Here is a 13546-nt window from a genome sequence, read left to right as displayed (position 1 = left end):
TTCTTACGTAGAATTCCATTTCTTTTTTCAAAATAATCAAATGTTAGAAAAGTATCAGTTACAATAAACTCTCAGTTTGACGTAAATCAAAGATTTTTGTCTTTCAAATATATTATATGATGTGATACTAATTAAAAACAAAACATGTCATACATATTGTGATTCTTTTATTATATTTTACACTAGTGGTACCCGCACGGCCTTGCCCGTAGTAGAAAATTAAAACGTCATTCGGTTTGCCTGTATAATGGATGATGAATTTCTCGCCAATTGGCTATGTTAAATGGCTCGCCCATGTTACGGTTCCAAGTTATGATGATTTCGTGATTTACTATTTCACGTTGTGATAATTTTCTCGGAAATTTTTTCGTAAAACTGGAATAGAAAAGGAACAAAATCGAATTTTCGAAAAATCGCTTCGAGGTGCACACCCCCATGCTACAAACTAATTCTGTGCCAAATTTCATGAAAATCGGCCGAACGGTCTAGGCGCCATGCGCGTCACAGAGATCCGGACAGAGAGATCATGACAGACAGAGAGAGATCTGGACAGAAAGACTTTCAGCTTTATTATTAGTAAAGAAGACAAAGATGCAACGGATAGTGCAACAAATGTAATTGCCTTTTATGCTTACAATAAACCTTTCGATTCCTCACTCTCACATCCATAAAAATCCCATGCTCTTTTTTCACATTTTTCTTTCATATAAAATATATTTATGTCAATTATTAGGGATCCTCAGTGACTAATTCTGGAGAAAAATTTGTTTAAGAAGCAATTGATGATTCACTACTAGTGTTTGATCCAGATTCTAACTATAAAACCATGATGCATTAAAAAAATTAAGCTATTACTTTACGAGAATTGTCTGAGATAGGCTCTTGTTTGAAGGTTGAAAGTTGTGCGTGATTTTAAAGTACCCTCTCAAGATTGTCCTGCTTTCAATTAAAAACCTAAATTATTATTTTCTTATGCGGCAGAGTAACGGCACCATTAACATACATGCTTAAGGCATTGCTCTCTGCTTAACTCAATTTTCTGAGGCTTTTATTTAGACTTTTAAAACTATTTTACGCTCATGCAACCATATCTCATCTAACGTTTGGCTGCTTTTGGATCCTTTGAATTAGTCAATTCTATCTTTATTTGCTCAATTTCGAAAAAACTCCGTCCCCCCAGTATCAGACACCGAAAGTTCTGATGATACCAGGTAAAAGGTAGGATGAGTCATGAACATAATTCCCCTTTTCTTTTCAAAATAAGCAAAAGTTCTTTATTTTTAGATCTAAAACCTTATTAAATTCAAACGAACATGAAACACAGGCAGACCTCGTGGTGGCTGTTCATATATTATCTTCCACCACTGCCTTGTAAATAACCAACTGGCTCATAAAATTCACTCTGATAAACACTAAATGGGTGCACCGTATTCATGAGTCGCAGCAACATCAATTTTACCCGCCTAAAATTCTCAATATTTAGATTCAAACTTACGACTGCTGGTCCCCTCTCTGTTACTGGTGCCGTTACCCTAGTGTCTTTTGTAGCTCTTTTGGCGTACTGCACTAAAAATTAAAATAAAAAAAACTCAGCAAAACTTTTGGAAAGGGGAGGCGTTGAAAATATTCATTTTTTAAACATCTTCAACCGCATTGCGCTGTCTGTAGATATTATCCGATTTCAAAAGATCATTCTTGCTAATTTAGTAATCAACCATCATATTTTTTTTTTCTGCTTTATAGCAACTAAAAAATAAAAATTTTGCACTTTTCGCTACTTTCCTATTACACATGCTAAAATTGAGCAAGAACACATGCAAGAGAGAGGCGATGAGGGCGATCGTCCCTTCCTTCCGAATTGAAGTCCTAAATCGAAAAAATAAGCCATCTTTGAAATTACTCGGACAATTTTAGAAGATCTTTGGTGATGTTAGGAGAAGGATTTTGGAGCCTTCTTCCCCTCATTTTTGAAAATTTTAGGCTTAAAAATGAGATTGTAGATCTCAGGTAGTGTTGGGTTCAGTGACTTTCCCCCGGTGATTTTTGGAAACTGAAGATCCAAAAAGCGCAATTTTAGACGACTTTCGATTACTTGAGGGGTTTCGGGTTTCGAGACATGCTGCCGGATATATTTGCGAAATTAAAATTCTAAAACGCAATTTTAGAATAATCTCTATCAAAAAAAAGAAAAAAACAATTATCACCATCCTTGAAAAGTTGCTGGGGCAACCCGTTAAACTGAGTCGTACACTGTTTTTTACTGTTTCAGTTCTAAAACAGTAAAATAGTTTCCAGAACAATTGTTATACCAAGGCTTAACTCGATAAGCATCTTCCTAGGATAGATTAGGATTTTTTAATTTTTTTTTTCAAGATATAACAATTGAGACACAGTTCTATTCGAATTTTCTCGCCCGAATTCTGTGCTCTTTTATTTTTCATTGAAACATAAAACATAGAAAGATTGGTTCAAAAATCTTAAGTACGTCTCTTAATCAACACTCTACTTCAAGTCCATGTTTTTCAAATAAAGCAATTGAGAGTCAATTCAGTGTTGAATAACCGGTCACTAAGCATCACTTGAAACACAGAATTCACGCCTGCTTCTGATGCGGAAACGTAGGTCACAAAGGATGAGGAGTGGTTTCGTTCAGAACAATGATTTCCTATACATCCAAGGGCGTTTGAGTTTTTCGTGTGACAGATTACTGAATGTCTTTCTATTTGATAGACCGGTATGTAAAACAAGTTCATTCATCAAAAATCAGGGATGCCCACCTGGGGGGGGGGGGGGGGAATCATGGCGCAGACTGCGCCATTGAAATTTTTAGGGAAGGGGGTGTTTTGAGGATATTTTCCCCTTTTAGGGGCTGGGGGCTCTTGCTTTTGGGGGGTGTATTCGCGACTTTTAGGGGAGGGGGTGCGCCTTTGCTCTTAGAGGAAGTGGGCACCCCTGCGAAAATTATTCTTGTAACAGAAATCGAGGAGAGTCTAGTAGTGATTATCAGATCACATCACTCGGCGATTTTTGCTTTAGTTAATCGTTCGCATTGTTTTGGCACTTTCGGTTTTACAAAAAAAAACCATTTGAAGTATGAATTTATGAATACCGATTTAGTTTTTGGCGATGTTGCTATAAAGGAGAAATATTATCTTAATGTAGGCCGCTCATTTGGGGGAGGGGGGGTTCAACCCTAGATTTTATAAGTAATGATTTATTTATTGGAAAATATTAATTATTTACGAATCACGATCTTTACACATTCCATTTCACTCACAAATATATACAATTATAAAATCAATAGTACAAAAAATATAACGGTTTTTAGTTTCTCCAAGGCGAGACAAAGACTTGACCCTGCCACCCTCAGCTTTCGTGCTTCAATTTCCTGTATTAAAATTTAATTTATGTATAAAAAAGTGAAATAAAAAAACTAAAATAAGCTTGAGACTGAGGAATTCTTTAGGTGCAATTTATTCTTTTGAAGAAAATATAGATAGTAAGAGTTATAAGTTCTTAAAAGTTTTTGGCTATTTTTGAATCCGATCGAGTAATCTCCCGGGAAAATGTATCAAATTAAAATACTAAAAACGCAGTTTTAGTCAATCTTTGGCAGCGTTAGAGATGGTCGTGTGTGTGTGTGGGGGGGGAGGGGCAGGTTTCAGAGTTCATATTCAAAGAAGTTATTAAAATTAGCTTTTTTTAAGCAATTTTAGTAAAATGAAGGAAAAGATGTAGATGGGTTTGCGATTCACTTTCTCCAATTATTTTTCTTTTGTAAATAAAGTCAATTTCAGGTTATCTTTGGGTCAAAGGTTCTTCCCTCTTACAAACTATAATTTTAGAACCTCAATTTTTGACTTTCTTCGATGATTTGTGATGTTAAGAAAATGGGGAAGGTTCAAGTACTCTTTTCGGAAACTTTTGAAGAATGAAGTCCTAAAAACACTTTCCAGGATATCTGTAATCTTGTGTAGAAGAGTGATCAGAAGTTAAGAGCTGTTCCAGAAATTTTTTGATGTTAAAGTTTAGGAAATGGAACTTTAAGCTATATGTGTTGAGACGTCAAGAAAGGGTGTGATGTAGAGATGAGTTCGGGCTCATTTTTGGAAGCTCGAGCCCGGAGATATTGTCTCGTGTCAAAATCCGAGCTAGCCCGAGCCCGAGTCAAAAACTCTCAAAATCGAACTCACTAGAGTCCGGCACGGTTTTGTCAGCTGTTGTTTTATTCCACGCCAACCAAAAATGGGTTCCTATGTTGCAACAGCGAATGGTTCAAAACATTTTTAATAAATCTGTCCATTAATAAAGATCATTTTATTGAAACAGTTTTCTCAAAATGCTCTATTTCAGACGAATTAGTATATTATATCTTGTAATAGTAATCGCAAATAAACATGTTACAAAAAACTGTTAATTAGTCTTTTGTTTTATTTTTTAAAATTTTCATGCAAGGCAAATAATAGTTCAAATACCCTACTATTTTTTAAATTTATTTCAAATTTATTGAAAGAGGAAAGCCTTTAAAATTAAAATTAAAATACTTTTTCCCATGGTTTAAATTTTATGCACTTCAACACAAGAGCGAGGTAAAAAAAAAAAAAAAATCCATTTGTAATCTAAAAAGTATTTGCATGAAGATTGACGATTAAATATCTTAACATGAGCCCGAGCCCGCAACCTGTTTTAAGTTCTTAAGCCCGAGCCCGTCTCATCTCTAGTGTGATGGCCCTCCCCAAAAATCGTTTGAAAATAAAATTAAAAAAAAAAAATCGCCATTTTAGGATATTTTGGGTTAAATGAGGGGAAAAGGTCAGGTAAGCGGTTCTTCTCTAGAAACTTTTGGTAACTTTGGATTTTAAACCATCCTTGGTGACTTCAGAGAGGAAAGTGAAAGTCGGAGTCACTTTTCTAAGAGATGACAGTTGCCCCTCTCTGTCACCCTCTGATTGCATTCATGCTCAGTAGTGGTTTTTGAGATCTTCTGGGCTTTGCTTTTCTTTGAAATGCTTAAGAGGGAATATATTATCAAATTTAAAAAAAAAAGAAAAAAACATTTCTTTTTCAGTTTGTAAGCATCCCGCGGGCCGGGAAAAATCTGCTCGCGGGCCCGATTTGTCCCGTGTGCCGCAGGTTGGATACCCCTGATATAGAGTACATTTTTAGGGAAGAACATTGTGCGACTACTGACATTTGTAGCATTTAGCTTTGTTTCAATTGTGACGTCACAAATTTGGCTTCCCCTTAAAATCTTCCTCCCTGTTTGGTGACAGGGGTCGCCAACCCCTGGAGTCGACTTTGGCTGCAAGTCTCGTGCTCTGTAACCATTTGAAAAATGTACCTGCAAAAAACGCGGCTGATAATCCAAAGAAACAACTGTTATCCGTTCAGCTTATCTGTTTCAAGGCTGTAAACGAGCATATTTTAGTCTGCCTGTCGGCCAGGAAACGAACGCAAAGCTCATAAATCAAAGCAACCTACAATTCTAGTGACATTTATGATTTCGCTTTCCCAGATTTGGAATTTCGACCTTTGTAGGCACACTACAAATACTGTAAAAAAAAATTTCCGCTCTTCAGAACGTCTGAGACAAAACATCATGAAAGGCAAATATATCAGCTCTTTTATTAGTGGAAAACACTAGTTCTTCCTTTCATTTTCGTTGGTCTGCTTTTGTTTTCTTTTAGTTAATAGTCTTCAATAATTTTCAAGGCAAGCACTTTTCGTTGTGCTGTTTAGTTAGGGTTTTTTTTTTCTAAATGGAAGTAAGAACGAGTTAAACTTCTGCATCAAAAGATGGAGTGTCAAGGTTATTTGGTATTGTTATTTCTTCGTCATAGATTAGTTCTTCGCAGCGAGGAAGATTCATTCCCAATGCCAAAGTAGTACTTTCTGCTGCGTAGTTTTCAGTTTTAAGGTCAAAGAAAAAAAAAAAAAAAAAAGGAAACATTCTATTTCGTTATACTCTATGAATAAATTCGATTACATGCGACTGTCAGAAATGAACAACGCTCGGTGTTGCAAAACAGAAAGTTACATTGCAGTTTAATGATTTTTCATTAAAAAAAAACTTTCACAAAAATTCATTAATATATCTGCACGGCTAGCCAACAGTCTGTATGTTATCATCATTTATAGCTCTTGAAATTACAAAAAAAAGGGGGGGGGGAGGAAGGGTTGTACGTTTTGGAGGCAGCAATAGGCTTGTCAAAGGGAAGACACTCTTCCAGCACAAACACTAAAAAATTTAATATTAAATTAGACTGAGTTGAATCATTTTTATGACTGTATCGTGAGACAGGATAGGCCCGATTTTTCCTTCGAGGGATTCTTTACAGAGGAAACATTGGGGGGGGGGGGGGGGGGTTACTAGGACCCGATTAAGATATCAGGAGGACCTAGGCTAAACACTTTTCCGGGTCCCCTTGTTCAAACCTAACAGTTTCAGTCTAAGCTAAGACTACTTTAGCCATTTGGGGGCCCCAGGCAGCGTGGCCTATTCAGTAAAATCAGGCCCTGGCCTTCACAGTTTGAGTCGAAATCCTCCCCTCCCCCTAAACACACGCATCACATTTTATATTGCAATAAGAGGATAATTTCACATGTTTTCATAAAAGTTATAGTGTATTGAAACCGATTGCACACACTCGAGAAAGAAACTTGCAGATAAGCTTAAGTCCTTTTGAGTTGTAAATGCTGCTATGTATACTTCTATATGTTTTTATGCGAAATCTTGCATGATACTCAGAGATTGTAAGCCTTTAAAGGAAAAAAACTTAAAAAGTAAAAAAGAAAAAAAAAAACTTTGAATAAAAACGAACGTGAAAAAGAAAACAGATGTGTTTGGAAACAAATGAACAACAAATAGTAGAATAATACACAAGCAGTTTTATTTTCTAGAATTAAGAGTTCCGCTCCCCCGCTAACAAAAGGGTTCCTCACTCAGCGGCATGCACGGGGGGGGGGGGGCAGGGACTTGTTGAACAATTTGAATACTTGATTTTTACTTTCCTCTATATCTAATATATAGAAGAAAGTATTGGATTCATGCAAATTTTTGAATTTCGGATTTTGACGGATTCGAACGTTTTGAGGTGTGCTGAGTCCATTTCGACTATTTTTGGAAAATGTCTGTCTGTCTGTGTCTGTGTGTGTCACGTCTGTGTGTGATCAGTTTTTTGTGGCCGCTCTACAGCAAAAACTACCGCATGAAATTGAACGAAATTTGGTACACATATGTGCCCCTATGTGAACTTGTGCCCATTGGTTTTTGGCGCGAATTCCTCCAAGGGGGGTGGAGCAATGGGACGTTTTTTGAGTTACGCGTGCTTGCTATTCCTCAGGAAGTAACTGGCGGAATCAAACAAAATTTGGTCCATATGTTGCCCCTAACAGGAGCAGGTGCTGATTCAATTTTGGTGTTAATAGCTCAAACGGGGGTTGAGTTATAGAACGTTTTTGTCGTCAATTGTGGCTGCTGTATCTCAAGAAATAACGAACGGAATCAAACAAAAATTTTTTGACAAGTAGCCCTTAGTGGGTATAAGAGCTGATTTTATTTTGGTGTCAACAGCTAAAAAGGGGGGTAGCGCAATCGCCCGTTCTTTTTTTCCATTGTGAGTGCCCTATCTCAAGAAGTAATGCTACGTTCTGGTTGAAATTTGGAATATATGTGAATCCATACGTAAACAGGCTTTGGTTCAATTTTGACTCCAATCGCTCCAAGAGGTGTTTTTTTTTTTTTTTTTTTTTTTTTTTTTTTTTTGCGAATAAAAATAGTTTTATTAATGCAACAATGAGAAAGATAAATCGTAATAGATTGTCGTCTGCGTATTTCACGTGATTTTCCAGGATTTCCAGGATTTTGTTTTTCCAGGACAGCACAAAGACAACACAATAGATGGTGGTGCCATCTATGGACAGTTCGAGAGACAATTTAGAACCAGGCTAGGAGCCGAATAACTTCCTAGTCTGGCACCCCCAGAGGTATCGTTTCACTTGGAGGACATTGTGACCACGAGCATATTTAACGTCGCCCAGTCACCATTAATGACGACGGTGGGTCTTCGACCAGTGAGGATCGAACCCGAGACCCTCCGGTCCCGAGTCCAATGCCTTACCGATCAGGCTACCACGGCCCTTTCACGTGATTTTAATTGTATGGAAATGATCGGAAATATTATTCTATTCTATTCTATTCAAGAGTCACAACTGACTTCAACTGTATTTATGTCGAGGACTGCATACTAAGTGCCTTGCCTCCATTATTTTTATATATCGATAGATGGCAGCACCATCACCGGATCGAACAGTTAATGAGAATTTAGAACTAGTCCAAGAGCTAATAGCTACCTGGTACTAGCACCCCCAGAGGTATCGTTTCACTTGGAGGACATTGAGACCACGAGCATATTTAACGTCGCCCAGTCCCCTTTAATGACGACGGTGGGTCTTCGACCAGCGAGGATCGAACCCGAGCCCCTCCGGCCCCGAGTCCAATGTCTTACCGATCAGGCTACCACGGCCTTCCCGGGAATATTATCTCAGTGATTTAAAATTTTTAACTGTTGCCATCTTATGTTTGTTAATAAATAAAATATTTGTAATTAATTCAAGTGGGGCCGTGGTAGCCTGATCGGTAGGGCATTGGACTCGGGGCCGGAGGGGCTCGGGTTCGATCCCCGCTGGTCGAAGACCCACCGTCGTCATTAAAGGGGACTGGGCGACGTTAAATATGCTCGTGGTCTCAATGTCCTCCAAGTGAAACGATACCTCTGGGGGTGCTAGTACCAGGTAGCTATTAGCTCTTGGACTAGTTCTAAATTCTCAATAACTGTTCGACCCGGTGATGGTGCTGCCATCTATCGGTATATAAAATAATGGAGGCAAGGCACTAGTATGCAGACCTCGACATAAATACAGTTGTAGTCAGTTGTGACTCTTGAATAGAAAAAAAAAAAAAAATAGAAAATTAATTCAAGTAAGGCTTTTAAAGTAACTTTCAATTTTCGCTATTTGTTTTGTTTTTACAATAATTCAGACATTGGGATGGTCGTCAAGTTTTTACATGTGTAATTTTGTTTTTGTTAGGAATATTGCTTCCTCGTCAAGCATGGGGAGGGATCAGAAAAAGGAAAAATATAGAAGAAAGTTTCGTGATGGCCACAACATACTAGTTATTTTTGTTCTTGTGTTTGCCTCTTTTGTATTGTGTTCATTGTGTCTTTTCTTTCATTATTTGCTTGTATTTTCCCCCTTATTTTTGTCACTGCATAGCGTAAGGATAATGTCTGTACTGCCTGCAGTATTGGAAATTTAAAAAAAAACTTTGAAAAATGTCTGGGGAAATCTTTTCTAAAATAAGAAATGATCGTCAAAAAATGACGTTTTCGGAACTTTAATTCCGAAAAAATTTAGCGAGAGAGAGTTTCAGATCCAATTAATTCTAGTAATATCATCGAAGATGACCTACAATTGCGTTTTTTGACACCTTTATTCCCCGAGGGGTACAAAATTTCCTGGGGGAGTCCTCAAACCTCTCTTTTCCAAATATCACTGAATATCGTCTAAAACTGAGCTTTTGAAACTTCATTTTCAAAAAAATAAGGAGGACAGTCTCCTTTCATTTTCGCCTCGCGATCGCAAAAAATTTGCACTTGATTTAAAATATATTGTCCGTTAATCAGGGATGTAGCTGAGGGGAAGGGGGTTGGGTTGACTTCTCCTAGTTTTATTTAAAATGAAACTGCAACTTAAAATTTGAAAAGAAAAAAAAAAGCTATGTTTTATTATTCATGAATAATTGAGTATTTATTTTGTAGTGGTAAAAAAATCAAATTTTAGAGCAACCCAAATCTTAGTACTGAGTCACGTACTAAGTGCGTGCTTACATGCTGAGTGCCGTTATACTGCAATAAGTTGGAAATGATGCTATTTTGAGAAATTGTGAAAGTATTTTATAGACATTTTGGAGGGAAAAAATGAACCTTTCTAGGGGGAAAAAATAGATATAGGTTTGGTTCGTGTATAAAAATGCATAATTTCTCAGAAAATCGGACATATATTATTTTTTTGAATTGCCGTTTCATGCCCGAAATCCAAATATTCGTTTTTTCTAATATACAATCTCCATTCAAAATCCTGCGAGCATTCATGGATTCCTTACTTCACCCCATTTTTCTTTTCTAGGTTTCAGTCCCAAGTGATCCTTCAGAATTGCAATGTGATCCTCTTCTCAGCAACGAGCAACCCATGGGACAAAGTAGCCCCCCACAAAGACACCCTCGTACTGTGGTTTTAAACATGAGCACAGCAGTTCAAGTTCTTCCTGTACAACACAAGGGCAGACCGGTATTTTGTACGTTTTCCACGGAGGAGCCAGCTTAATCCTACTTAAACAGCAACTTTGGTGCTAAGGACATTTGTCTATGTTCCTAAAATTGAAAACTGCCGAGCTGTAAATTGCCATTCCCACCAAATTTATGTTACGTCTTTTAAACTTGATTTGTAGTAAACTGTAAACTGCATCTAGTTTGGCTTTGGGCTGAAAAACGTGAAGGTTTTTTTCAAACCTTTTGTTGCTAAGTATTCTTCAAGAATACACATAAATGGAATATTATCTGAAATGGAGATAGTATTGTTCCATTTAATTATTCTAAAAAAATTTACTTGTTCTTCAAATTTTACTGCCCCCAAGCCTGAGACTAAGCCAAATTCATCATTGCCAATTATCACATGCATGGAGCTAGTTTGCTCCATATCATTTCAAAAGTCGTGTGCTTATTATATCATTCAATTTGATTTCTGTTTTTTTCTCTCCTTCTAAGTTTCATAGACAATAAGGTGATAAAGAGATAGAAGATTCGTGAAATACACCGCCAGCTCAGTCATTTCCAGCCGAGGACTGTAGATTCGTGCTTATTAGCACTCATCAGCCCGGCATAGGAAAGTGACTGAACTGGAGATGGAAAACCTCGGCGGTGTATTTCACGTATTTCTGCTTTAGCCCTGGCTAATGGGCGGTAATTTACTGAAGATAGAAGATTATCTACTATACACAATTTATATGAATTCTGTTCAGTTTTCCACATTTCATATTCAATTTATATGAATATGAAATGTGGAAAATATGTAATAGTTTTTGGAACTATTTAATTCATGTTTGAAGCATCAGATGCAAAAAGATTTCAAACGTCCTTATCTTGATTTGCTTTTTTTTTCCATGTATTATTAAAATTTACATCTGTATTTTTAGGTAGTAAAATTCACCTTCAATTACTATTTCTGTATTTCTTTTTATAGACTTTTCTTAATAAACTATTCTCATCACAAAAATTCTCGAGATATTAGCTTATTCTTTTGCGTTACTAATATTTATACTTCAAAAAGAATTTAATACATGAATCAGTCAGTAATGCCCAAGGCCTGGTCACTGCATTATTTCCCATTACCACATAAATGAAATCTTATTTCTCATTACATATTGAAGTGCATTTTGAAAAGTACGCATGTCGTAAATATATTTATTAAGTATTACTGAATTGTTATTTGCTGAATTATATTACTTTTATTGTATGTAGTGACATAGTGCAGCTCTTGTCCTTGGACCTCATTTTTGGGTTTTGTTTGCATAAATGTTTCTAATTTTTAAGAGTTAATTTTGAACTAGGTCCTGATTGTGATTATGTCTTTTATGTCAAGTTAGTAAAAGCATTTAGTATCACTTGTTGACAAGAATTTGTTTTTAAACTGAATGAATGATGATGGATGGTTGCCTTGCCGACAAAAAATGTTTTTTTTTCTTTTTCTTAAATCGAGAGAGTGTATGAACTGGCTTTCTGTACAATGCTCCAATTCACAAATCATTAAAAAAGTGTACAATAATACATGCCATTGTGATAGTTGCCAAATTCCCCAATTATTATGTTTGAATAAATTTAAAATATTTCGACACCAACAGACTATGCGGAATGTTGTGTACAACAATCATGATCAGAAATTTAAAAAAAATGAAAATATCCAATACCTCAAGTTCCATTCATTATTGAAGGGATCTTATTGTTTATCACAGGAAAAGCAAATGTTTTCAATCATTTTGAAAATATTTAGCATAAAATTAATTATGGTTACATAGCTGCCAACATTGAAAGATGAAAATTAAATGCATAGAATTTGGGAGCTTTTGGATAGATAAAGTGACCAGACGCCCCAATTTGGTGGAACAGTCCTACTTTTGGTTTCACAGTCCTACTGGTCAAATATTCTGCTCCCCCCCCCCAAGTATCGCTTTTCTATTAAAGTTCCACCGAATGGAGAAAATATGAATAAAATTAGATTCATCACCGTTTTTGTGGGCATACCTTCTTTGACAAATATAAACTTTTGGCATTACTTCAAGTATTTTTTAGATTTTTGAGAGGCTATGAAAATTACTTTCAACAGTACATATGACTGACAGCATATTGAGTTACTTCCCAACTTAAGTTCTTTATAGGTACATCTGAATTACATGTCATTTACTAATTATGCTCTTATTTCAAAGTTTAAGCATAACTGCAATGCTTTCATAAAATTGGTTTATTGCAATCTTAAATTAAAATTATTTTTCATGTGAGATCTAAAAATCTTCTATTATTTTGTGATATGATAGTAAACCTTTGAAAGAAAGAGAAAAAAACCTCCCCCCCCTCCTGCCAGTGACATGTCCCGATTTTAAGTTTGAAACTCCTGGGCACATCATGCATAAATAAATTTATCAACAAAAGTTTCGAGTGTAATCGGGATTTTTAAAAGCATATGTATGAATTTCTCAAACTGAACCTGCATGGGATCCGAAATTTGACATTTAGAAATTAAGATTGTTTTTACTTTTTTAAAGTTAGAGGGGGAGGACTACCACTTGTGGGTCAAAATTTATTTTCTAAGAGGCGTAATTAATATAAAGAAAGGCATTCGTTGTTTTCATTAAAATTCGGGGGATTTTCATTAGGAAGTTCGGAAAAGGCATTAAAAACCACCCGAACGAATAGGGAGAGTTGGCAACTGTGAGGTAAAGTGCTTTGTAGACAACCTGCCATTTCTATAAATCTCTTTTGTGAGGAATTTTATTTTTAGTGCTCAGTGAGCCATTGTCTGCTATCTGTATCCACAAATATTGCTGTCTATAATAAGCATTCTCATTTTGCAAATTCATTTCATCATTTAAAAAGATACTTTTGCATTTATAATTATTCTTGTACTAAATGTGATAAAGGAATTATTAATTAATATATTCTGCAATAAAGTCAACTTATAAAATGAGTTTTTGTTTTGAACATAATTTATTTACAAATAAAATGTACAATGGTCTCGTTGCTAAAAATAACAAAGAGCTGAAAGAATGTATAAAAATATCACAAACTGTGCTGATCCAAAGATACCATACATTTACATGACATATACAGTGAAATGTGTTAGTGAAAAGTTAATCCACGCAAAACATACATCAAGATATACTACTCTTCTGCCTGAATAAAAATATGATTTGATTGTTCTAGTTTTATAAAAA

General features: G+C 35.9%; 1 protein-coding gene across 1 annotated transcript in view; it reads left to right on the top strand.

Annotated features, from left to right (window-relative positions):
- Window positions 1-13297, top strand: part of LOC129229366 (uncharacterized) — a 60713-nt gene extending 47416 nt beyond the window's left edge. The window contains exon 3 of the mRNA XM_054863658.1: window positions 10189-13297. Within this exon, the coding sequence (XP_054719633.1) occupies window positions 10189-10386 (198 nt within the window). The 3' untranslated portion in view covers window positions 10387-13297. The remainder of the gene's footprint in view (window positions 1-10188) is intronic.
- Window positions 13298-13546: the final 249 nt, after the last annotated feature.

Source organism: Uloborus diversus, chromosome 9 (assembly GCF_026930045.1).
Source record: "Uloborus diversus isolate 005 chromosome 9, Udiv.v.3.1, whole genome shotgun sequence".
Taxonomy (NCBI): Eukaryota; Metazoa; Arthropoda; class Arachnida; order Araneae; family Uloboridae; genus Uloborus; species Uloborus diversus.
This window is presented reverse-complemented; position numbering and strand designations above follow the sequence as displayed.